General features: G+C 40.5%; 1 protein-coding gene across 1 annotated transcript in view; it reads right to left on the bottom strand.

Annotated features, from left to right (window-relative positions):
- Positions 1–26,318, bottom strand: part of TTLL5 (tubulin tyrosine ligase-like family, member 5) — a gene marked incomplete at its 5' end in the record, with an annotated part of 97,794 nt that overhangs the window by 58,111 nt on the left and 13,365 nt on the right. Inside the window, 7 exons of the mRNA XM_010283232.1 lie at positions 14,254–14,444; positions 16,027–16,437; positions 16,839–16,952; positions 17,573–17,706; positions 20,584–20,684; positions 22,940–23,086; positions 24,726–24,846. Of these exons, the coding sequence (XP_010281534.1) occupies positions 14,254–14,444; positions 16,027–16,437; positions 16,839–16,952; positions 17,573–17,706; positions 20,584–20,684; positions 22,940–23,086; positions 24,726–24,846 (1,219 nt within the window). The remainder of the gene's footprint in view (positions 1–14,253; positions 14,445–16,026; positions 16,438–16,838; positions 16,953–17,572; positions 17,707–20,583; positions 20,685–22,939; positions 23,087–24,725; positions 24,847–26,318) is intronic.

Here is a 26,318-nt window from a genome sequence, read left to right as displayed (position 1 = left end):
GATTCTTCCCTTTATAGAGGCAAATACTTAGCAGCAAATCAATTGTTACTTTGGCTTAAAAGAAGATAATGTATAGCACCTGGGCCAAAGCAGATACCAAAATCTCCACAAAGAACAGTTTGCAGCTTCAGAAGTTGTAGTAGTCAAAAACAAAAAACAAACAAACAGACAAAAGCAAACAAAACTAAAAGAAACAACAACAACAACAAAACCCACAAAAAACAAGGCAGGCAGGCTACTGGGGCTCAACAGGGAAGGTGGCTATTGGTGTGGATCTACAAGAATAAAGTTAGTTTTCACATTGAGTTGTATCCAGATGGGTTCAAACTCTCCTGCTTGGTAAGATTCCTGTTTTTCACTAGCAGTCAGGGCCTTCAGAATATTTTTTCTGACACTGGCATTATGACAGGAGACCTGTGTGTGCTGCACTCCACGCTTCAAGCATCCCTATTTTCAAACATCTCTCCTCACATCAAGACGTTCTCTGTGGAGTCTGTAAAAGGCAGGATAAGTACACAGCTAATATCTCTCATGGTAGAAGGATTCATAAAGTTTTGCCACAATTTTTAAACTGTTGGGGACAGCAAAAAGGTTAGAAGATGAAAGGAACATGCTGACTGAAGAACACAACGGGATAGTAAATCCCAAAAAGCTCTCAAGGAAGCAGAGCCCACTTGATGTACTTCTATTTATAATCTAACATCAAGAAATAAGGGAGGGAACAACATGCAAGCTGTCACAGCCATATTGATAAATAGAGCCTTGTGTTAGAAAACCTAACAGCAGACATATGTACTGTTATACTTAGTTTGATACAATGCTAATAAGCCAAAGTACAAATTATTACATAATGCCAAAATACTCCTTTTTTTTCCATTTTTAAGTGTTAAAAGGTAAGTTTATGACTGCAATACACTTGCCGCCTTGGCAGCAGAGACATATACACTGAAAAGAACTAGTCTCTATGGTCTTGCTTTACTCAGGGAAATTTTTTTCTGAATAAATTTAATATTGAAAGCAAGGCCACAACACAGAATGATACCCAAAAGCGCTGGTTATAAGAGTTAAGGGTTCTGGTTTTGTTAATCTGCTTTATAATTTAAATAGGAAATATGAAATCTCCAAATACTAATAGGAAGAAAGACAATTTCAGAATAGAATTTCTTTCCAACAAATAGCATCCTACAAAGACCCATTGTATAGTACCTTTAAGAAATCATAAACAAATGTCAGAAAAGGAGCTTAATCTTTCACATTTCTGATCTACATTATACTATTCTTTCAATAGTTTCCCATTATCATATTCAAGAACCTTTTTTCTATAATAAAGTGAGTATTTTCATTTTGAGCTTGTCTAATGTTCCAAATAAGCTAAAGCAGCAGATGTTAACAATGGCCAAAAATTAAAAAATAAAAAGTAAAAAAAAGAAAAAAAATCAGTGCTGCAGATCAGCCTCCGTAGATTCAGGAAAAGCCTCCTAAAAGCCTGAGTGTTTCTCTTGCTAGTTTGCAGGAGTCAACCAGGGTGAACAGGGACACATCATCACTAGAAGTTGTTACTCTGCCCCTCTTGGCAGAGAGTGGTAAAGTGACTTAAATTTTCATTACCAACATTCTGAACAGTGGATCCTGAGTTTCACTGGTCAATGTGTTACAACACTGAGCAAGCAATGCACTTCAGAAAATGCCTACTTCACACTCCCCAGCTGGCAGTTTTAGTATTTTTCTGCCAGAGGCCAGTCATATCCTGTTGCCTATGAAGTGCTGGGGACTGGAGATCTACAAAGTCTGAAGACCATTTCTCTTACTTGGAGACACGCTCTCTAGTTCACACATCTCACATTTCCATTTTGGTTTTTCTGGATCCCTTTTCCTCCTCACCAATTAGCGTTCAAGCCATATTTCAAAGATCCAGACTAAAAGATATGCCAAACGAATGCCAGTCATCACAGGCCTACTTTATTGTCTCTTACAAAAAAAATCTTCAATATCATAAGAAGTTCACAGTCTGAAACAGGAGGAGACCTAATGCCACGAAGTTTTCAGCACAACGTACCCTATCAACAAGTTTCAAAAGGTATACATGAACATCAACAGTTCTCTGAGAAACCTTTTCCTTTATAGAAAGATTGGACAGGGATCATTGTGACACACGTAAGATCACTGCTCCTCTACCTTCTGACCAGACCAGAATCTTTAGGTTTTGACACCTCAGACAGGACAAGATGACATTGTATCATAAGCTCAAAGAAGGAAGCATTCCACCAGAAAACTGAAAACATGCAAAATTTCTCATCATTTGTAATACCTTTGCCTTTTGATCTCTATTTTCCTGTGTGCTCAGTTTGACTCCTTTAGGACCCTTCAGTCAATCCCTAATTTTTCATTTTATTACTTACCGTTCATCCAGTAATGCCATCTTTATCCAATAGCTTGTAAAAGAAGTGTTTCTTTTCTTCCATTACCTGGCTTCCATAGTCACTATATTTTCACCTGCCAAGCCTTCCTCAGACATATATACCCCTGAGGCTTTTGACATCAGTGAAATATTTATATATTCCCAGGGAACAGAATGGAAGAGCTAACAACTTGCCATAAAAAAAAAAAAAAAAACCACACGAAAAACAAACCAGCAAAAAACCCACTTTGCTGCATTCTTTCAGTTATATATTTCTTCTTTCAGCTTTTGGAGACGACTATGAATAGATGCTACAACAATATAAATATTCACTGTTACTCTGTCCTCTCTCCAGTTGTGTGTGGCATTTTCTTGGCTTCACCACAGAGCTCCTACATACATCTGTGATCTAGCCCAGGCTGGCACGACTTGGTCTAACAGAGCACCCAGGTCTTCCAGTAGTATTGAAAACAGTCCACTTGCCTTGCCTTCCTTAATGCATTGAGATATTGGAGGCCAACAGGCCATCCCAGTATGGGAAACATCACGGGATCTTAACCTGCCTCTTTTCTTACAAGGCAAAGGAAACCCCAAACCACAAATCTCTAACACGCACACTTTCACTGTCTGAATAGTGGCACAAAGTACACCTACTACAAATTCCTTGAAGAAACCATGTAAATACAAAAATATTTTCCTAGGGCTGCCTTTTTGTTACCCAGGCCAGCTTGCTGACCACACCCCATACTAAAAAAAACTCCATTTTATGTACAAATTTGAATTTGCAGGAGAAACCAGCCAAAAGGAGGGAAGGACTGGGGCTAACAGGCTGGGAAGTGTGAAATCTGTGTGTACCAAGGCTGATCTGGCCAAAGGCCTGTGACATTCCTTCTCTGCTTGGGGAGCTTACCAGCTTACAGGATATACATATTCATACAGAGTACAAGTGTTCCAGTCTCTAGAAAACGTTCCAGACAAAGACCTGCCAGAGACATTCCTGGGAAACCTGACAAACTTGCAAATTCCTTTGTAGTGTGTCCAGAGTATGCATCCATTTAACAATGAAAAAAAACCCAACCCCAAGTTAGTGCTGCTGTTGTGGATGGCTGAACTCCCCTCTCCCTTGTCCTGAAAAAGTCAGGCTTTCATTTAGACACTCTGCCTTAAAACTTCCCAGTGGGAATAATTTTGATAAGGCTCAGTCCTGCCAAACGTTTCATGATCATGGTGTAATCTTTCCCATAACATGAGTTCTAGCTGCTCAGCTGGGCCCATTTGGTGACTCTCTGCAGATCTACAGATGTTGCTGCATCATAACAAAAGCCTCTGCTCCTATTCCCTTTGGAGGCTCAGAGCAGAAGGGGTTCAGTTCAAGCACTGCAGAAACTACATTGAGATTTTTGCTTCCTACAACCTCTGCTGAGACCAGCTATATTACTGCTGATGCTACAAATCAGTACTATTAAAAGTAATTCCAGCTCCTGTGTGAACAGCCTGTGGATGAGGAGGAGATGGGGCCCTGCAGCAGTGCAGAGCTGAAAGAGGAAAGAAAAATATCCCTCAGACTTCATCTCCTGGCTTCTTGTTCCTCTTCTTAGTTAGAGTGAGATGCCTTTTTCCATGTCTCTTCCTCTCCATCAGTGGAAGGGTAAAAGCCAACCAAATGGCTACATACAGAAAGTAAATCTGATTAAGACTCAGATAAAGTGGCTTGAGTCAAAGCAAAGGACCAACACTGAAAAAAATCCTTTAGTGGAGAAAATATCCCCACCAAATTTCTGCAAATATTTGCTGCAGCCTGAGCTTCATGGTCTTTGGGTAGGCACCATGGTGAACTGGTCAGGTCTAGAACTGAAAGAGCTGATGCCCACTGGGACCTGTACAGTGTGTTTTGGCACACTGGTAGTTTGCTTTGTGGCACTTCTCCTCTGCTGAGGACAAGGCAGGCCAGGGTACCACACTGCACGATTGAGACAAGTAACTGAGGGGTGCTATGGGTTCAAATATTGTTGTAGTTGATGTTAAACCAAAGCTTGCTATTTTGGGATTCCTGTAGCACATTATTCCCACAAGGTCACTGTCAGGCAATGCAAAGTGTCCATCCCAATTTTTCCTCACTTCCTCTCCCCTGTCCTAAGGTTTTGTAAACTCACCTGCTTCTTGCTAATTTCCACCTTTGCCCAAATGAAAAATGTAGAATGAGAAAAGTGCCCCATCCTGCTATGGATCTGTCAGCATGTTTGCAGGAATCCTGGTTGCTGGATCTTGGGCACTAACTGGCTGCATAGCAGAGGTGGAGACAGTTTGGTATAGCCCTTGCCTGGGTGGTCTGATGTTATCCCTGTGATTAAACTCCCTGGCTAGAAGAATTGGAGCTATTCCTAATGATAGTCGGGTCCTGAAATCTCACACTCTCCCTCACAGAAAAGGGCAGAGCTCCCACCAGGCTTCCCCTCCTCCTTCTCTTCCTCCTCCTCCTGGTGAAGCTGGCCAATTCAACACATTCTTCAGTTCACTAGCATTAGTAACTACAAAGTACTACAGCCTGGTAGATATCAGCTGCAGCCCCTCACACCAGCCAGTGATATGGACCTCACACAGATCCAGCATTGCAGAAGAAAACCTTTTTACCTTACATGCCATTCACAAACAAACAAAAAAAAAAACCCACAATACATATCCAGGATCCAGACACCTGGCTCTGGATCTACACACATGCTGTGCACTTTAATGTCCTCCCTGTAGAAAATCATGCAATATAAGCACATGGAAATATTTTATGCTAACCACACATGAAATAAAGACTTTAGGATTAATGCCTGGTAAGGGATACAGCAGAGGGAAAAGAAGTCTGGATTATTTTGGTCACAGCCTTCATCCATCTACCCATCAGGAAAGGCCAATAGCTAACAACTGATCCAGCTCAAATAAGCCTCTTAGTTCAGCTGTCCAGAAGTAACATGTAGCCCGTAAGGTCCCTCTATCACAAATCAAGGCAAGAAAGGCAATTAAGTCCCTATACAATGAAAGGGGCTTACTGAACTGTATCCTCAGGCTTCATCCCCCAACTCACCACCAATGTGTCTGCCTTAATATTACTATCTTAGGCTCACGCTAGGCAACGAGCAAACTGCATGTTTCAGGACAACTGAAAAATTGAGTTGAAAATACTGCAGGTGAACCATTACACTACACATACTGACAAAGACATCATCACTCTGTAAAAATAATTAGTAATTATTTGCATGACATAACTAGGGAAATTGCCGATTTGAGATAGTGATTTCCTCACAAGTGTCTCAGTAACCCACTTATAAAGGAAATACTTTGCTTGAATACAGTAAAGCAATGCAGCAAAGAAGTCATAAATATGGAAGCAGCAGCATAGCATATGTTCCTCAGTATTAAAGATGAAAGGTCAGTTCAAAGCAATGGCCCAGCAACTCACTATCCTGCCTGACATATATCAGAAGATGGAAGAAATTGTAGTTTCCATCTAGCTGAAACAGCTTATTGATAAGGAAAATTAATTTGTTATTTCTGTACATTAAAACCTAGGGATCTATCATTTGCAAAATGCTCATCATTCTGTCTGAGGTAACTATGGCCTGTTAAGCTTTCTGCCTTAATGGTATCTTGTGGCAGGAAGTTACAGAAGGTAAACACATTCTGTGACAATAACTATTCACTTTTATTATCAGTTTTTACTCCAATGTCTTCCTACTAAACTGAATATCCCCTTCTTATTATGAGAAGCGTAACTAAAATCAACTTTACTTACCTTGTCATCCACTGCGCTCTATAATTCCTTCATACCAATCTCCTCCTGAAACAAACTTAGTATTTTCACTTCCTCCTTAAAAATGCATTTTGCGGTTAATTGTTGTAGTCACTCATCTGTAAATCCCAGTTATTTTTCTTGAATTCACTTTGAGAATGGCAACCAGAACTGAAAACAGTTTTTCAAGTGACGGCATGTAATTGATGCTTACATAAATACACACTATTTCCTACACTGTTCCTTAAACATGGTAATAATTTTTCTTACCTTTACTGCTTGACTTAGAACAGGTATCTCCACTGAGCTTTCCACAACAAAACTCATTTTTCTTCCCTAAATGATTTATTTAAAGCTTATTACTGTAACTGGTTAAACTTATTGCTTGTCATGCAATCAGTTACTTGTAAGTACTGAACTTCATCTGCCATTGTCTTGCCCAGCTAATATAGTTGTTAAGTTTCTCTTAGCTTTTCTCATAATAATCAACAAAAGAATACAGACATACTGACGAATTACCAAGAGGCAGGCTGAAGTTTAAGTTTACAACACACATGTAACTTCACAGTAATGGAACGTCTGGACATCTGTAGCCCACATAATACTGAAGGTAACAAGAAGTTCCCTCATGTAGTAAACATGAGCTGCACAAGCATGTGTTCACATGGATGAACACTATAAAGTAATTTACTGCAAATTCACAACCCATATTACCTTACAGCAACTTGCTTTCCTATTCATTCTTTATGTAATAATATGCCAGTCATTATAAATCTCCCCCTTTCACATATTTAGTTTTACGCTCCATTGTGTGCATTCTACATTGAGTCTTCAGTTATCCACTTGCTGTATAGCAAGCTGGCTAGTTATTCTTTCATTTGCTTTCTGTCTGTTTTCAATCTATAACAAAACTTAACCTCTCACCCTACAGATACCTGGCTTGCTTAATAGCTCTTACTGAAAGCTTGTCAAAAACTTTTTTGAAAGTTTGAACAACAAGAACCAGTTCCACTAGATGCTATTTTTCTCAGTTCAAAGAATTCTAATAGATAAAGACATGGGTTGGGTGTTTTGAGGGGTTTTTTTGGTCTGAATTATGCTTATCTGCATGAATTAAAATTCCATTTTTATCTCAATTTGATATATATCTGCTAGTGGAGCAAGACTCGCTGCTTTATTTACAGGAAATTTTAGGGTCCTTATTACACAGAAACACATTTGTTACCTTTTTGTCCTCTATACCAGCTTTACCACTGACCACACCTTTCAGTAGAAATTTTGTCACTTCACTGTTGCATTTCTGAACTCCTAAATGTATCTCATCCAGCCATAGAAGTCTCACAAACCATTTTTTGCCTATCTTTTCTTCTAGGAGCTTAACTTTATTACCGGAAAAGAAAATGTATTTCCTCTTTATCTGCTATAGTAAAAAAGAATGCAAAAGAAATTATTTACTGTTTTCTAATGCCCCTATCCTCCAAAATTTTGTTTCTACAGACCTAGACCACATCCCCACTGAATTAAATATTCTATTGATAGATTAATTTATTAATGAAATCTGACTTCCTGTAGCATCCCCGCATGTCTCCATGGCCAATAACTACATCATTCACAAGCCTGCTACCTATACTCCCTGTGTCTCCCTAACTTACAAGCAAGCAGCAGTACATGTTGCAGCTAGTTCCAGCTTAGAAGCCTGTTCACTGCTAATTAATATATGCATTGTGACTGGCTAGGCAACAGTCCAAACAGAACAGATACGTTGAACTCCACTTGATCTTAGCCCTAACTGAAATACTCTCATGGGCCTTGCACTTCTATGCACTTAACATTTTTCACAAAACAGGTAAGAACGTACTATCTTCAAGACTAATTTAGTTGTAACTTGGGGAATTTGAGCAGGGGCCTTCTCTTTCTTACTTGTTTTCTTATGACCCTTTTGAGCTCAGATACTTCCTTATCCTACTCAGCCATGAACTTATCAGGTTAATGCTGGATCCTCCAAGGCAGATCTCCATAGAGATCTCTGTGTTGATTGCTCTCAAACGTATTTGGTAGTTAACTAGAGGAACACCTTGTTATTTTTGGATACTGTGGAGTACTATAGTTAGATGGTGAGTACTGCAAAAATCCGGCAGTGTTTGAAAGATGTCTTATGGATAGAGATACGTAACTCTCACTGTTTCTCATAACCTCAAAATTAGCTTTATTATTAGATTTTATGTAATCACAAAAACATTGTAAACCTGTGTTTTTAAGTAAATAAAATGGAATAAAATTCCTCAGAAGTAAAAACTAGCATTCATTCTTAACAGCTATATTTAACAATAAAGATTTTCCCTAGCAGCTTCACTGTATTTATTAATTTGTAATGATGACTATTTACCTTTCATAACCTAACTTGAGACTGTTATACTCCAGTGTGTCCCTAACACAACATCCTTCCTGCACTTACCATTAAAGACAGTTACAGAAGTTACACAAACAGCTGCTCCTCTTCTAGTCTAAGATAGAATATTGTTCCTATTTTTTTCTCTATTCATCTCTCATTCCTGCAACTGGGCAGTAAGGCATCATACAGTGACGCAGGGGATTAAGTAATGATTCTTATGGGTTCTAGATCAATATTTCTATTGTATATCACCATGAAGGGACCCTTGTTTTCTCCATGTTGCAAGCATGAAGATGCACTGATGAAATTTTATACAATATAATGAAAAATATTTTTCAAAAATACAAATTAATGAAAGGCAAAATGTTCTCACACACATTGTGAGACAGTCCATGAGGACTGAAAACTGTGTACAAGGGAATGAAACTATACACAAGTAAGGCTTTACCTTCCTACCATCTCTACCTCCCATATTATAGGAACTGTTCACTTCATTAGTATCACTGTGAAGTTCCCATCTGGTGTTTTAGAAATGAATGGAGAGGACTGACAAGACAAAAAGCTGATGTAATCACAAAAAATCTTGTTTTCTTAAGATGACAGATTTTAAATACCTCATTCAAAGCTCATCAGATAATTACACTTAAAATTTTCCCCTTTGAACATTGTCATTTCTTCAGCTAATTGGCTTAATAAATTAAACTGATTTAATACAGAGGGCAGAATACAAGAGTATACAAGAGAAAATGTGAAACAGGTGCTTTGGGCATGGGTAGGAAACAGTGAAGAACACCAGGGATTGGAGAGAGGGACAGAGGTGGACTCCCAACCAGAATGGCAACATCTTTCCAAGCACAGCTGTTGAGGCTACATTCCTGGGAACCCTGGAGACCCATGTTAGTACACGGATACCAGAAGCAATTCTCACAAGAACGGGAATGGAAAACAAGCTTCCCAGCTGCTCTTGGAAGGAGGTAATGTATTCAGAGAACCCCCGCCCCCAAGACACAGCTGGGCACAACACAGGCAACCAAGGCACAAAGGCATTCAACTCTCACATAGAAGTTCTTGCCCTCAGAAAAGAAACAGTCCACAGCAATAGTAGTATTTTCAAAAGTCTCTCTTTCACACACACCCTCCAAATCAATAGTCCTAATCTTGCCATTAAACATAATTAAATCCAAATATCAAGTCCCTTTCATACCAGCCAGGTACTTTCCAACAAGGTAGACTTAAATCCAAATTTCTGGAGTAGCTTTAAACAATTGTACTATTTTTATTATTCGGGTAAGTGATGTTCTCTCCCAGGGGTTGTCTTCATGCCAATTTATTTTAGAAGGCTTTTACTTTAAAAAGACTATTATATTTCAAGTGGTTTAAACACAGGAGTGAAAAGGGGGAAAATAACAATACAGAGTCTCCTGTCTAGAAATGCATAGGAAAGTAGTGCCCTGTTTAAATCGACCTCATACAAGCCCTATCTTTAACCTTCTTTCAGCTTTCAATCTCTTAATTCTCCTGTCCCAAAGCCACCAGGGTTTCATAACTCAGAGTCCCCAAACTCCCATCCCAAGTCTCTCCCCCTTTCAATCCATACCAATGGTCTGACTTCTCACTCCTCTCCAGCTGGTTACTAAATCCTCTCCCACATGTTCCCTCTATCTCTTCTGCCCCTACCTTCCCCCCTCCTGGTTCAGACCAAGTCCTTGTCTGCTCAAATCTATAACCACAGAGCACTCCCAAATAGCTTCACCAATATCTACCCTTCTGCAAATCACTTTCCAAACCACCAGCCTACTCTGTAATGCCTACACTTTGCCTATTCATTCAATCCCCCTGCTTCAAATCCACATCCATACCTACTGGCTCAACGCCAGGTGTCCTGGTTCCAGGTCCCTCAACAATGAGCCCAACCTTTGCCTGACGCCTCCCATTTTGCCTGTACAGGCACTTGCTGCCATACTATTATGCTTTTATTGTATGCTGGTACCTCTTGTCACCCTTCATTGCCATGGCAGCCTTGTCTTCCCACAGAACTAAAACCTTTGGTCCTTCTTGCAAAACAGGCTTTAAAAGCCAGGCTGGATCAAAAAAATAATCAGAATGACTCTTAGATGACAGAAGAGTAGAATGTGTCCAGGAAAAAAAAAAAAAGAAAAAGAACAAGTAGCAGCCATATACTTTACCTATGTTCGTTTGGGTCTTGCAGTTACATCTGAACCTTCCAAAACATCACTATTTCAGGTATGATTAAAATAACAGTCTCAGCTTAGAAATTAATATGTGCCATAAATTCAGTATGGAAGGATCAGATTGCCTTAAAAGAAAAACTGTCCTCAAATAAGCCATCCAGATTTTCATACTAAGCACAGTAGAGAGCAGATGTCTAGTACTGAATGGACACAGGCTCAGGAAGGAAATTCATTGTCAGATAGAGCTCCAGCTCTAAACTTGTCATTGACTTGTGAATCCCATTCTACAACCATTCTATGGATCTTTTTCATGATGACAGAAGACCACTAAGACACAACCCAACCTATGTTTCTATATTTCACTAGAGAAGCAAAGCTTGTACAAACATTGTGTAGCTGAATATAAAATACGTCAAGGTCACTCAGAAAAACCTACACTGTCTGCTAGGAGCTGAGGTCTTTATTGTGCGTTAGTCACAAAGAAGGGAATTAGCACCTTCATTCTCCTCCTATACATATCCCACCTCTTCTGTTGGAAAGTATCTTGGGAGAATCCAGAAGCAAAAAGCAATGCAGACACATATATCACAACCAACACATTTCCAGACCTACCACTACACTTCATAGCCACTTTCACACTTGAGTATACCTACACAAATCGACTGACTGGTGGCTAAACACGTTTCAGCTTCCACCATCTACAGTTACCAGAGTATGCTCCTTTGTCACCCAACACAGCTGTGCTCAGGAAGCTACACAGCCCTTCTCACATAGATCTTTGTGAATTCCTCTCTGGATTCCCCTTTCTATACTCCCTAATTTAACTAGCAGTAACTAGCTATGGTAGGACTACACAAGTTTAAAAATAATCTAATGGCTTGTATTGGAAGCTACTGGGTTTACATGGCAAGATTTTGGTAGTGGGGGCCTACAGGTGGGGCTTCTGTGAGAAGCTGCTAGAAGCTTTCCTTGTGTCCAATAGAGCCAATGCCAGCCAGCTCCAAGATGGACCTGCCACTGGCCAAGGCTGAGCCCATCAGCCATGGTGCCATCTCCTCTGGGCTAACACATTCAAGAAGGGAAAAAAAATCTGTGCAACTGCAGCTGGAGAGAGTGAGAATATGTGAGAGAAACCTCTACAGACACCAAGGTCAGTGAAGGAGAGGGAGAATGCCAGATGCCAGAGCAGCCTGTGGTGAAGACCATGGTGAGGCAGGCTGTCCCCCTGCAGTACAAAGAGCTCCACACTGGGAGGACCCGATGCCAGAGCTGGTGATGCACTCAAAGGAGGTTGTGACCCCATGGGAAGCCCGCACTGCAGCAAGCTCCTGGAATGACCCGTGGACCCGTGCGGGACAGAGGCTGGAACAGTCTGTTCCTGAAGGACTGTACCTCGTGGCAGGGACCCAGGCTGCAGCAGTTTGTGAAGAACTGCAGCCTGTGGGAAAGACTCACGTTGGAGAAGTTTGTGGAGGACAGTCTCCCATGGGAGGGACCCCATGCTGGAGCAGGGGAAGAATGTGAGGAGTCCTCCCCCTGAGGAGGAAGGAGCAGCAGAGACAATGTGTGATGAACTGACCTCAACCCCCATTCCTCATCCCCCTGCACTGCTGTAGGGGGAAGAGGTAGAGAAAATTAGGAGTAAAGTTAAGCCCAGGAAGAAGGGAGGGGTGGGAGGAAGGTGTTTTAAGATTTGGCTTTTTCTCTCATTACCCTACTCTGATTTGATTGGCAATAAATTAATTTCCCCAAGTTGAGTTTATTTTGCCTGTGACAGTAATTGGTGACTGATCTCTCCCTGTCCTTATCTCAACCCACAAGCCTCCTGTTGTATTTTCTCTCCCCTGTCCACCTGAGGAGGGGAGTGACAGAGCAGCTTTGGTGGGCATCTGGCATCCAGCCAGGGTCAATCCCTGACATAGCTGTATAAATGGCAGCAAGAGGACAACTTGGGTTCTCTAGACAGACCTAAGAAACTACAGCAGTGGGAAATGAGTGGTTTTAGGGAGAAAGTGTATGAAATTATTTTTAAAAGTTCTTTTCTGAAAAGACTGGAAGAGATGCATTTCAATTTTTTCACAAATATTCGCTCAGATACTAATTTTTACCCAAGGAGGCAGTTCCCATCATATATTTAGCTTTCAACTAATCAGCATTTCCTGAATGAAAATGTTTCACTAACAAATTTTTTGAACAGTTTTACTGACAAAGTTTAGCTTAAAAAAAATGAATTCTGATCTCATTACGTGATCCAGAGTGACAGCTCTGAATATTTCTGGACAAGCAAACAAGCTTCTCCTGATGTTCCCCATTCCAATTCAGGCTTTGAAAGATCAAATTCTCTAAGTGGGGTCTAGCCTGATGCAAGATCAGCCTCAGCATCACTGGTATATTCAGTGCTCACATTCTCTGCTGACTCCAACAGGAAGGTGCTTTGTTTTTGTGACTTACCCTTTAAAGTTTAAGACCTATCTGCAAAGACCAGAGTGCCTGTCTTAGTTTTGGAACTGCCCAGACTGAATCAAAACCTTAAAGTTGATATAGAAGGGTCCAAAAATCTATTCAGCTTCCTAGAGTTATAAATGCACCCCACCTTTTGAAAAAGGCATATTGCCAATCATCTAACCAGTTATTCAAAATCCAAACGTATCACAATAAAATTGAAAGTAGCAAAAAGAAGCAAATAGCAGCAGCTATTGCAACTATTAAACATGCCTTAGCAAAACATTGCTGTTAAAACAGTACTTCCAAAATCAAAGTATCGGAGGAAAGATATTTAAGCTGTTGGTCCCTAGCAAATAAAGAGGGAAAAAATTAATTTCCAAGGCAAAGTGCCTATCCTAGAGAGCCTCCAGTTGGCAGCTTAATTAACTGAGAAGTGTCCAACTTGAACACCTTTGATGAACACAACTATAGCATATCACAAAGAAAAAAAATTACTATGTGTGTAGCCATTTAGGACATAACTCAAAAAGAAATATGAAACTAAGTGGAATTCTACCAGAAGCCAATGTAAATTTGATCTATACCAGCATGTTTAGCCAAAGGATTATCATAACCCATGCTAGCAGGTACTTCATTTTATGTCTTTGCAATGTTATTGGAATATAGAATTTGCATAAGAACCCACTCTGCAAATTTCCATTCCCAGCACTGTGATGACAAACTAGAGGAATGAGGAAGCACAAATCTGAGAAGACTTGGGTTTATTGTTTAATAAGACCAAGCATAGATTTGTTTTTTTAATAACATATTTTCTAATCCTCTGTCCAGTCTCATTTTCTTCTATAAAAGGACCTTAGCAATGCTCTTGTAATCTCACAGAAAATAAAAATACTGGTCACTGTAAACACAGTAAACAACAACATGACAGAAATCGATTTTCATGAGATTTACTTCTTCCAGCATGTCTCAGCCCAGCCCAGCACTGACATAGAAGCCTGTGACAGACTTTTCTGTTGTCACAGGGACTCTAGCTTTACTGCTTACATACCTGCTGTGTAAGAAGACTGATGTGGCTTGGTGGGGAATACTGACAGGCGGCTTGCTTTTCTGCCAGCTGCTGCAGTTCTGCTGCGACCATACTGGGGCTATAACATTTGCCCTGGGAAGAAGTATCTTCTGCATCTTTGTGCATCCTGGCTGAGCCTGCACGCTGCCCCCTTGGACTGTGATGGCACAAACCTACCAAACAAACATTTGGATATGCTTAGTGAGTGGTATGTTAGCCTGCTGATAACAGAGATATAAAAGCAGGTATGATACTTTCTGCAGATTCTAGGGAGAATACAGCCTTCTATTCTGCACAGGTATTGCCTATACGAGCTTTTGTTAATTCCAAACTTGTATTCAATTTATCATAATGTATCTAGTGGGACCCAATTCCAGAGAATATTGGCTGCTGTTACCCAAGTTAAATCTATAATGTTTTTCCTTAAAGAAACAAATGGATCCCTTTAAATAAGCTACTCATTTGGGAAGCCAGATTTATTTTAATGCTAGAATGGTTGTCACGATATACACAGGAAGCCTAGTGAATGGGTGTGGACCCTGACATACAACCTAAAGCAAATGTAGACCATCATTTAAAAAAAAAAATATATATATATATATTATCAGGACCACAGCTGTTAGCCTGTGTGTGATTCCCAAAACTTTCCTAATAGATTACATCTGTAACTTCCTACAGTTTCTGCTACTCTTCAGATTCCTTGCACTCTAAAATTGCATTGCTCAACTATGTTCTACCCCAGCATAGTAAATGAAAGGTCTCTAGATATGATTTTTAAGATACTCCTGGACATGGCAGTGCTGAAAGGTCCTAAAGAATGAGATACAGTAATGATTCATTCAGATCTTTCTTTTTTGGAGGTCTTGACCTTTAAGTATTCAATAATTATGAGGTTTCATTAAAGGATTTATCTGCATGATAAAGAAACACAGAACTAAGAATAGAATCATAGAATCATTAAGGTTGGAAAAGACCTCCAAGATCATCAAGTCCAACCGTCAATCCAACACCACCATGCCTGCTAAACCATGTCCCTAAGCACCACCTCTACACGTCTTTTAAATAGCACATAGACTGAGACAGGACTTCTGCTATCCAAAACTTCATTAAAATCACTGAAGATAAACAAGAGTTCAGTAACACTATCAAGCAAAAATATACAATACTTCATTTCCCATCTCTTTTCGAACAAGTTTAAAGGCTGAGTTCAAGGCTGAGGGGAGACCCTATTGCTCTCTACAACTGCCTGAAAGGAGGTTGTAGTGAGGTGGGTGTTGGTCTCCCAGGTAACAAGTGATAGGACAAGAGGAAACAGCATCGAGTTGTGCCAAGGGAGTTTTAGATTGGATATTAGGAAAAATTTCTTCACCAAAAGGGTTGTCAAGCATTGGAACAGGCTGCCCAGGGAGGGGGTTGAGTCACCATCCCTGAAGGTACTTAAGACATGTGTAAATGTGGCGCTTAGGGCCATGGTTTAGTGGTAGACTTGGCAGTGCTAGGTTAACGGCTGGACTCAATAATCTTAAGGGTCTTTTCCAAACTGAATGATTCTATGATTCCCTGTTCATCTGCTCAGTAAAAGGGCATCTTTGGCAAACAAGGGCTGCTTCCTGCACTCTTTTCCATGAGAAATTTAGCACCATTCAACAAGACTTGTAACTCTGGAAATGTAGAATTTCTACCTACTCCAGAACAGAGATTACACAATCTATATACACTGAACTAGCAGGTTATTATGCATGCCAGAACACTCACCTACTTTTGCAGAGGATGGTCGGGACAATCTTTGGCTGTAGATCTGAGCAGCTCTCTGAAAAGATGAAAATGGACCAATGGTGTAGCTACCAGAATGACAACGATGTAACCCTGCAAGGCTAGAAGCCTCACTGGACACTGGGTTTGTGAAGACAGAAGAGCTGTCAGGAGCTGTGCTCTGCGAGGAAGGTAGCAGGGATGGGGACCGAATCAGCCTGGGACCAACTGGAGGAGCCGTCAATGAATGGTGACCAGGCACCTGTGAATTTTCAGAGGCTGCAGGCTGAGATGGTATCCAGGAACTGGCACTTCTTTGGAATGTGGCACCAGAAACAGAGGAAGAAGCACTAGGAGGGCCACATCGAGGTAATTTCACTTCAGCATTTAAGGAGAAGGTGGGTCCTTCTGGAACTACACAAAGAAAATGAGCACACTACATGAGAAAAAGCTGCTTTTCAGGTCCTTCAGATAGTATCAACACACCAGAGATGCCGCTACTCAGATATATGAAGCCAAAATGACCTCCTCTACCAATGTAGACAAGAAGATGCTCTACTTGATGAATATCCTCTTTCAAAGCTTGACATATCTAGATCTTCCCCCACAGAATAGCAGCTAACTCTTTCATATGGCTCACTCTACAGTATCTTCTCTTGGGATTAAAAGAAAAACCTGCAGAATCTTCCCCAAAATTGGGCATTTGAATCCCTCAGTTTGAACACAAAGGTTCCAACCTTTGTTTAAAACAGTAATGAAAACAGTATATGCATTCATTATTTTTTCTTGACAATGTTTGAAGCCAGTTCACTTACAGGTTGATTTAACTTCTTTGGGTTTACAGACTTTTAATGCTTCTTCTGCAGGCAGATCTGCAACTGAACTTTTGGGCCAATCACCTTTTATTTCTTTCACCACCTCAGGATACTCTATAACAAAACCAAGGAGTTATGAAGTAGAAAATGCAAACTGTGATATCATTAGAACAGAACTGAAGAATTTAAACCTTGTTACAATGGACTTTCTTGCTACATTTACTGTAGACCATGCAACTCTATTGATCGCAATTGTGCTGTCATGTACAGTAGCATGGACTACTGGATATGTATGGCTGGCACTACACTTCCTTCCATGGAACACCTAATTAGGCTCAAATATACAGACTCTGCCCTCCAATGGGTGTGCTCACTGTAGGCAGCACAATTTAACAGGCCTTGATTTTTCTCATACCGTGCTTTGATTTTGGGATTCTCTGTTCATTTCAAATCTTGGTGCCTTCAGTTTGCACTTTCTCATTTCAGTGATAGGCCACTATATCTAGTTCCTTATAAATGCTAGTCCAGATTCATCACATTTCACTTCAGGCAAAGGCAGCAGGAGTGCAGTTACTCTAGTCTTCACACAGAGTTAGTTAAAAAAATAAATAAGCAACCTCAAGAAACCTGAATAACATTCTGGAGGGGTTGTTCTCTTTGTTCTCTTTCCATAGACTGATGTTAAACTGGATTTGTCTGGGCAACATCATCTCAGAACTACCTGCAACACTTACCCCCTTGAGGCTGTTTCTCTAACTGGTTACTGGTGTTGCTGGGTTTTGTGCTTGTGGAGTTTGCTCCTAGGAAGACACTTGCTGACTTGTTTTTGTGTGTGTAAAATGTCAGTACTTCCTCCAGGTCACTTTCACTACAATAAGGAGAGAAGAATGGTGAGGATTCTAAGCTTTTCTGCATTCATTTAACAATCAAATGAAGAGGGGAAAGGGAAAAAAGGTGAGGCCAAACAAGCTCATGATTTGCTCAGTTCTGCAGGGTAAGAGCAGAAGGAAAGGAGCATGCCTTGGTTAAACCTGAGATTCCCACTGAAATGTCATTTTCTTATGCATAGAAAATTCAAGGCATTCAGGAGCCTTTCCAGAATAAAGAGAAGTAAATACTCCACAAACATTTTTGGGGAGATCAGCTCAACAGGAGAGATTCAGTTCACAGCTAAATTTGTGAATCTTCCCCAGGTGCTCTCTAGAACAAGTAGCTATCTTGTTCATGAGAGAATTCAGCTCAGCCTCTGTTTTATAGTCATCATTAGTAGTTTCAACTCAGCAATGGGAAGAGAAGAGGAAAGAGGAGGGAACAGCTTGTTAATTAGCCAAAACTGCACAACAAAATAACAGAACAGTCAATGTTTTTGTGAGTCTCACAAAACTTGCATACATTTCTCGTTTTCTTTACAAGAAGAGAGCTTAACTGCCCCAATGTCCTAAGCATCTATTGGTCCCAAACCAACACCAGTTACTTGGCCATTCATATTAGAGCTCGTGCAAGCTGTAATTCTAATTGTTTTGGTATTTAACATGCTTTCCTTTCACCTCAGCATTAGTGAGTGGTATATGGCAAAGCAAACACCAAAAGCAAGTATAGTGTCAGTAACACTACAAGAAAACATAATACAGGAATATAAATTTGCACAGCAGCAGTCATAATCCTTCAAAATGTCCTCTGCATATCACACTGGTACTAGTCTTAGCTAGCCTCAGCTTTGGTAAAAGCAATGTCTAAAGCTGATCTCACTAGAGTTTGGACCTTTGGGGCGTGCTACGAAGTTCACCTTTTCTCTCAAACCAGTGAAAATAGAGGTCAAGCGGAAATGTAAGAATGAAAAGTTGTTGCCACTAAGGTGCTTTAAGCTTTTAAGTGAATTTACCAGCATAAGTATATACTTTTACATTGCATTGAGGATGTTTAGAAGCAATGGCTGTAGCATGTGTATAAGTAAACACAATGCCATCCATGTGATATCAAAGTTAAAGAGTCAATGAGACAATCCTAATTATTAAGTGGCAACGTTTATTACCCACTTTCTCCAGTGTTGCATTCACTGTACTGCAGAACAAACACTCAAAGTGGGAATCTATCCCCTTTGCTTGGCTCCAAATGACTAGCTCACTGACTTAAGCTTCAAGCACAGCACAAAGTAGTGTCAGATATCAGAGTTTTCAAACATACCTGATACTTCATAAGAAGCAGAAAGATCATCACTAGAAATTGTCTGATCGTTGGCAAAGTGGCTTTTGCTGTTCTTTATCACTCAGGCAGATGATCCAGCAAAAATCTCCAACCCCAGCCTAGCTTGTGCATCAGGCCATGATGGCATGGTAGTCAATAACATGGAAACAGAAGACTATGCAGTTCTGCCCCAAACAGCCACCTCTTAGCATTTCTGACAAAAAGCAAAATGACTTGCCCTAGGAGGCAACAAGTCATTTTAGTGGCCAGAGATGTCAGAGAACCAAAAGCATGCTGTGGGCCCATGTAATCTGCATTTCTAGTGACAAGAGTAGATGCTATGGTATATGGTTGTCAGATGTCTTCAGTATCATTCTTTGACAGAATTTTGTCTGAAAAGCAGCGAGATTTTTCTTGGAGCCTGTAAATCTGTTGCAATAATCACTCCATCAATTATAGCAGCAAAATGTAAAATTCATTGTTTTCATGAGAATGTAGCATCAAAAGAGACTGTGAAGCCTCCTGAACTTAGTTAAGCCTCAGCTATCACCCATTTCTAATCAGTCACTAAGAGTGCTATCCAAACAGAGAAAAAGAACAGTTTCTTAACTGATCATGAAAAGGAAGCAGTGACTGTCAACCCTCCCAGAGAAGACAGAAGGGCATTAAAAAGGGAGGTGAACTCTACCTGTCCTGATATTGACAGGGTCCTTGCCCATATAGACATGTCATATACAGGTCAAATAAGGGAGTCAAAAGTAATGGGGTTTTGTGCTCAAGAGTCAGAGACTTTGAGGACATAACTCTGGTTCACAGAATAATTTCAGACCTCTCCATAGTCAGATAGGTATAATATCATTGTTTTTCATACAATACTACAGGCCATAAAGAGTATTTACCTATTTTCAAAAATACATTTCCTACCGAACTCTTGTAAGTTTAAGGCAGATAAAGTTCAGAGCATGCACAGTTATAAAATGCTGCTTTTTCATTGTGAAAGTAACTGCTTGCACTGAACTGCCTTAGCAAGCCAAATAAGAGGCTAAGATGAAGACAGAGAGTCTGACTCCCTCCCTTTCTAATCTCAGAAAGTCCAGACCCAGAGAGTTCCTGAAGAGAGGCAGCAAGCATGAGATTTGTTTCTGAGAGTGAAACTTGAGAGCCAGAGCCACAACTGTTCAACCACAGCAGGTGTCATTCTCCTTCCAAAGTACTGTCACATTTGCTCCAGCATCACAGGAAAGGAGACCATTAGCTAACCAGCATCAGTTTGAAATTTACACAGACCAGGGCAACCACTGCTGTCCTTTGGGAATCTACTTAATGGTTAAAACATCTATTGCATGTCCTTCTCTATGCAGCAGATAGTGATGCTACAAGTGTTTGGTTGCTGGAAGGGAAAAATGACAAAAGACAAGTTCTCTGTTCCCCAACAAGAGCAGGTGCTACAGTCAATAAAGGTATCTAGAGGCCTTTAGATCAATCAGATCATCTTTAGAACAATCTCATCACCTTCAGGGCTGGGAGATCCTTTATCAAATGGAATAAAATCCATTCCTACCTCGCTCTGGTAATAAAGTTCTGAAAACCTTCAGGATTCACTCCCTCCTCCTCCTCCTCATGTTTCTTTTTTGATCGCTTCTGAACCATCTGCTCTGTTTCCTGTTAATAAACAGTATCAGTAAGCGTCTCTATGTAGTTACTTTAGGTTCTATGGCATAGCTACAGCACAGAGAAGACAAAAAACAATTCCATGAGATCTAAAAAAAAAGTACGTCAACTCCAAAGAGCCAAATTATAAGTATTTCACTATGTGCAAATGAACCGATAAATACAGAAACAGCATGCTAAGCATACACTAAACTCCTCGTTCCTCCACCTGACCTAACTTACTAGAATTGATTTGCTGAGAAGAGATCAAGTCTTCACAAATACGTGCTTGCTCCATCAAATATACTCTTTGCTGGGACATGAAGAAGTATGGGGAGAAAAAAAATAAAATCATTCTTTACAGATATTAGGTCCCCTTTCTACTTTTGCTATTTCTGTCACAAATACAGAGTTCTTCAAAATTGCTTTTATTTGAGCATCTGTCCCAAAAGGAGATGTTCAGGAAGAGAAGAGGATGAAAATAAAACATTATATTAAAGAAGTTCAATCAAGAAGGTCTGCTGAGGGCATCCACATTTCGTACTGTAAACTAGGAGTTCTCCTATTGAGTTAATTTCTCTTGTCATGCAGCAAATTGCTGAGGGCTTGTCTACATACCAAAAATATACTGCTTTAGCAAAAGCAAAGAAAGTAAAACAGTACAACCTGTGGCAAATATGCATTTATACACTAAAATATACTGGAATAAAAGATGGTAAGTCTTTGTGTGTGAGAATGGGAGCAAGCTCTCAGGTATAAATGATCCTTCTATTTTATACCAGTAGAACTTGTTGACACTAGAGGTTGTATTGATACAAACATTTGTTAATTGGAAAAAAAAAAAACCAAAAACAAAACCCAAAAAACCACACACCCCTAGAAGCCTGTCAAATACCCATATTGCAGGCAAGCTCTATCTGACCAGGCTTGACCTCCACTTCATTGTTTCCTACTGGTACTCTGGTCATTCCTCCAACAAAAGGGTCAGATACATCTTTTGAAAGATAATTCAAGAGGGGGAAGAAAAAGCCGCTCTGGGACATGTCTCTACCCTTCACTACTTAAGGAAATGTCTGGACAATATGCTATCTGTTTTACTTAGTTTGCTAGAGGTAGTATTTTTTTCTTCTATGTCATACAGAAGATACATAATGGCTAGTAGAAGTCCCCTACTCAATCTGAAGTTACAAGTCAGTGAAGGAAGTCTATATGTTAGAATCAGACATCAAAAAACCTCATAGCCTAAGAGTCTCTCAGTGGCTTAAACATGTACATCCTAAAACCTCAAGTGATCTGTTCTCACTTGTTTTAACTGAGAAAATATGTTTATGCACTGATTTATTACCAGTTACACAGCTTTATTTTGTGAATTTACTCAAGAGTTAGCAGAAAATCCCGACGTTTGAATACAATTTGACTGGAAATTGTATCCAAAGCAGCTGTGTTCTTCACTCACCACAGAGCCGCCCGAGTGTTTTGTGGTTACTCCTAACACAGTAATTCAGTGAGCATTAGGCATACAAGGCACTCCCTGGAACAGATTTGGTTCAATACCAACCTTGCTTTGACAGATCAAGTTACCAGATGTCAGTTCTGACAAGGTAACGTGAGTGAACATCCTCTGCTAACAAGTAGGAGCTTGGAGGCCTGTGTGCATAGCAGCCTCTCAAAGTAAAATTTAAACTACCCTTGTTCTAACACTAAAGAAATGCTAGGGGGCAAAGGAAAGGGGAAGCTGTTCTCATGAAACAAGGATTAGCATAGAAACCACTATGTTAAGAATGGCATCTTCTACATCTAAAGAGGTTAAAATTACTTAAATTAGGACCTACTTCTCCTTATCACTGAACATGCAGAGTCCCATACTACAGATAGGTAGCAGTCCCTCAGTATACCAAAGAAATGGTAAAATACCTATTTCATACTGTTCTGTATAAAAGAAGTTATCTACAAAGAATCGAAGAGAAGCCAAAGAAAAAACAAACTGCCAGTTAAATTCCACTTCATTTCAACACTTCTTTTTACTTTTATGCACATGATTACTGGACTGCATATATAATGTAGTGATACTGTTGTCTATCTGACCATTTGAACAGACAAACTATCTTTGCTGGATGTGCAACTGCAAACAGACCATGTAAACTACAGAACAGAGCCTTTAAAACAGGCTGCTGCCTTGACTATGACAGCAGCCAGCAAGAGATACTTTAGAAGAGAACAGAAACCAAAAGAGCTACCAAAAGAAAAATCAAGAAAGAATCAGTCACCTTGTTATAACAGACTATGAACTCGCCCAGCTGGTGAGCCAGGATACGACGACGATCATTTAGTCCTAAACGACGGCTGGGGAGCAGCATCCTCAAGGACTGCTGAAGATTGCTGGCAGCTCGCTTCAGAAAGCGTACCACAAGCTCCTGAAAGCAAGAGAGATGGAGTTAACAATGGACCAGCTGCAAGAAGTGGGGAGAAGAGAACAGAGGTACTATTGCAGCTAATGACTGGCCAGAGCTAAACACGCTGTCCTGAGAAAACGAACTGAAAACTGGGAGGCTAAAGCATTCTGCAATGTGCATTTTTAATATAGCCCTACAAATCCAAGGTGGAGAGAGAAGAACAATGGTGTGTCTTGCCTGAGCTGAGTTAGAATTGGCAACATTTGAGTAGTGTTTATCTGAAAAGCATGGCAGATGAACAAAAAACCAAGCAGCAAAAGGAGCAACAGCACAGAATAATCTGGAAAGTCCAATACCTTAGGAGAACATTTCCAAAAAAACAACCTGCAGTGTGTTAAAGGCCTGTGATGAACTGTACTGACATAAAACTCTCTCAGCACTATCACAGGGAAGGGGATCTTGGTCAGGTATCTCCACTACAGTGATGTAGCCCCATTTTATCACTTTTCCCATATGTATACCATTGCCACAGCCTCTCCCCAGCAACAGATGACTACATCTACAACCATGTAATCCCAGTCCCCCACCATGTCTGTGTGACCTCTGGTGGGGGAAGCATACAGCAAGGCTAATCCTAAGGCAAGATGCAGCGGGTCGATGTTTTGAACCCTTTCTGTCTCCCCTCTGGATTTGCTTTTGGTTAGGAGCTCTGCTAATGCATAAATGAGCAGCCTCACAGCCAAACTATTGGATTTCACAGCTCGCCTCTCACTGCCATTACTCCAGGCTGGTTTGATCTGTTATTTTAAACATTATTTTTCACAGTACAGCAGACAAAGTGACTCTCAAAAAGCCAGTTTTAATTTCCACTTGGAAAGAGTAGGGGTAACATTTTCCACTGAGTCGGCTGATTACTCTTGACACACAATTTTATCTCTGAACTGCACTGGCTGTTTCCCTTGCAACATGCATTCAGCAAGAATACATTTGGATTTACAAAAAGCTCAGGAGCATACCATACAAAGCTCTTCTAGGAAGGTCTGTGAGGGGATCTTGGCTTGCTGCACTCTTTAAAATGTATATACATCAAACATGGGGCCTTAAAATACTGCCTAGGAAAAAATCATCACACTTTTTAAAAAAAAACACAAACACCTATGCTAGAAAGTAACCTTCTCTCCTCAGCAGCTTTTACTTTTTTTTCCTCTACGTAGAATGCAAGGAAGATTCCTAAGTGCAGACGCCTGCAAAGAGTAAAACAATACATAGGGAAAAAGGCTTAACTGGGTACCTCTTCTATTTGAGTAGATGTATGCTTTGTTTAACACAGCAGAAACCAGATACTGCCAAGTAATCTTAAAGAATCTTAGAGAGAAGAATTCAAAAGCAGGTAAGTTCAGAGATAGGTGTAGGAGAACCAGTGAAATATCTGAGCAGCTTGAATGTCAACCACATTCTAGTCATTAAGAGCTGTCTATCGCTGCTCAGATGTCTATCAGCAGTCCTACCTTGCCTGTATATTAAAAATACAGCACTGGCAGCTGGACAAAGACAGACAACTATAATCTCAGTTGGACTTCAGCTCTTCCAAGGATGGGAACCAACCTCAAAACTCTCAAGGCAGGTTTGCTTCTCAGTCTGGCCAACATAAGCCTCTTACCATTTGCTCATCCTCTTTGGCAGCCCAGGCAGGGTTCTGGATCTGGTCACCAGCCTCCTTCATCAGTCGCAACTGAACATGCTGTAGATAGGCAGAGAAAGCTCTGCGAGCTTGCACTTTACTGTAGACCAAGAAAATCAGTCAGCTATCTTCAGAGCAGTAATGGGAAGAGTTACAGCAGTCAGGCACAGCTTATGGACCAAAGTACAGTCAGCAAGGACCTCCTAGGTGCACAAATGTTGAAGCTCAAGGGAAGGAGGACCCTTTCACCCTGCCAGTATTTTCAAGGAGACCTTCAGTTCCTCAAGATGGGGTAGGTATTGCAGGAGACACAAAAGACAGCAGACACTCTCTAAGTTCTAAGATCATCTCTAAAAAATGGAATGCTCTCCTTGCCTTTTCACAGCCTTAGCTACTCTCCTCCAAAAGCCAATAACATGAACGTCCGTAAAACTGTGTATTTTTAAACCAAATTCAAGGCTCTCTTGGGCCTCTGTCTTCACAAGTATTTTGAACACCACAACAACAGACTATAAAATAAATAAAAGGCTTGGTACTGGTGCCAGAGTTATAACAAAGGCCCTGCAATTCCCATTGGAAATGAAAGAATTAAATCCGTGAAAGTGAGCTCTTCCCCTGCTGGCCCAAGGACACAAGCCAAATTTCATTGAGCAAGGCACCACTGAAGAATGAAAGAACATCAGCAAAATCTGCTGTGCAGCTGGCTGAACACATTGGGAAGCTGTGAGCATGCACTGAGGGAAGGACTGGGAGGGACACATTGCTTCTCATTCCCTCACAATGGTAGCCACTTTAGCATATGCATGTGTTGCTAGAGAAATTACTGAAAGCTTTGCCTAATTCTGTTCATTGTCAGCCTAAACCCTCTTCTCCAACATTCTGTTTTCCCAGTCTCCAGTCTTCCTCATAGTTTTCCCCGTAGTCGCTACAAGCTGTCCCTTTAATTGCGAAGCATGATTTCTCCTTTCCTTTTCATAAGGATGTAGAAGCAGATGGGCTTTAGTGTCAGTGACGGATTCCCCTTCTATCACAGGCAATGTCCTAATCTGTTCTATAAAATTATCAAGTATCATCTTAAAACAAACTAGAATTTTCAACCAATTACTTTCCTGGAATATTGTTCCAGAACCTTCTGTTCTAATAATTAGGAACCTTCTTTTACTACCCAGTCTAGCTTCATCCACGAGCAGTTTGTATTTGCTTTTTCTTTCTCCAGTCTTGTATCTTAAATAATTTAATTCCTGATGGGCCTTCTACCTTGAATGTATTTACTAACAGCAATTACACCACAGAATCATAGAATCTTTGGGCTGGAAGGGACCTTTAAAGGTCATCTGGTCCAACACCCTGCAATGAGCAGGGACACCATCAACTAGATCAGGTTGCTCAGAGCCGCATCCAACCTGACCTTGAATGTTGCCAGGGGTGGAGCATCTACCACCCCTCTGAGCAACCTGCACCAGTGTTTCACCACCCTCATTGTGAAAAATGTCTTCCTTCTATCTAGCCGAAACCTGCCATCTTTTAGTTTAAAACCATTATCCCTTGTCCTATCACTTCAGGCCCTACAAC

This window comes from Phaethon lepturus, unplaced genomic scaffold, assembly GCF_000687285.1.
Source record: "Phaethon lepturus isolate BGI_N335 unplaced genomic scaffold, ASM68728v1 scaffold10033, whole genome shotgun sequence".
NCBI classification, from domain to species: domain Eukaryota; kingdom Metazoa; phylum Chordata; class Aves; order Phaethontiformes; family Phaethontidae; genus Phaethon; species Phaethon lepturus.
This window is presented reverse-complemented; position numbering and strand designations above follow the sequence as displayed.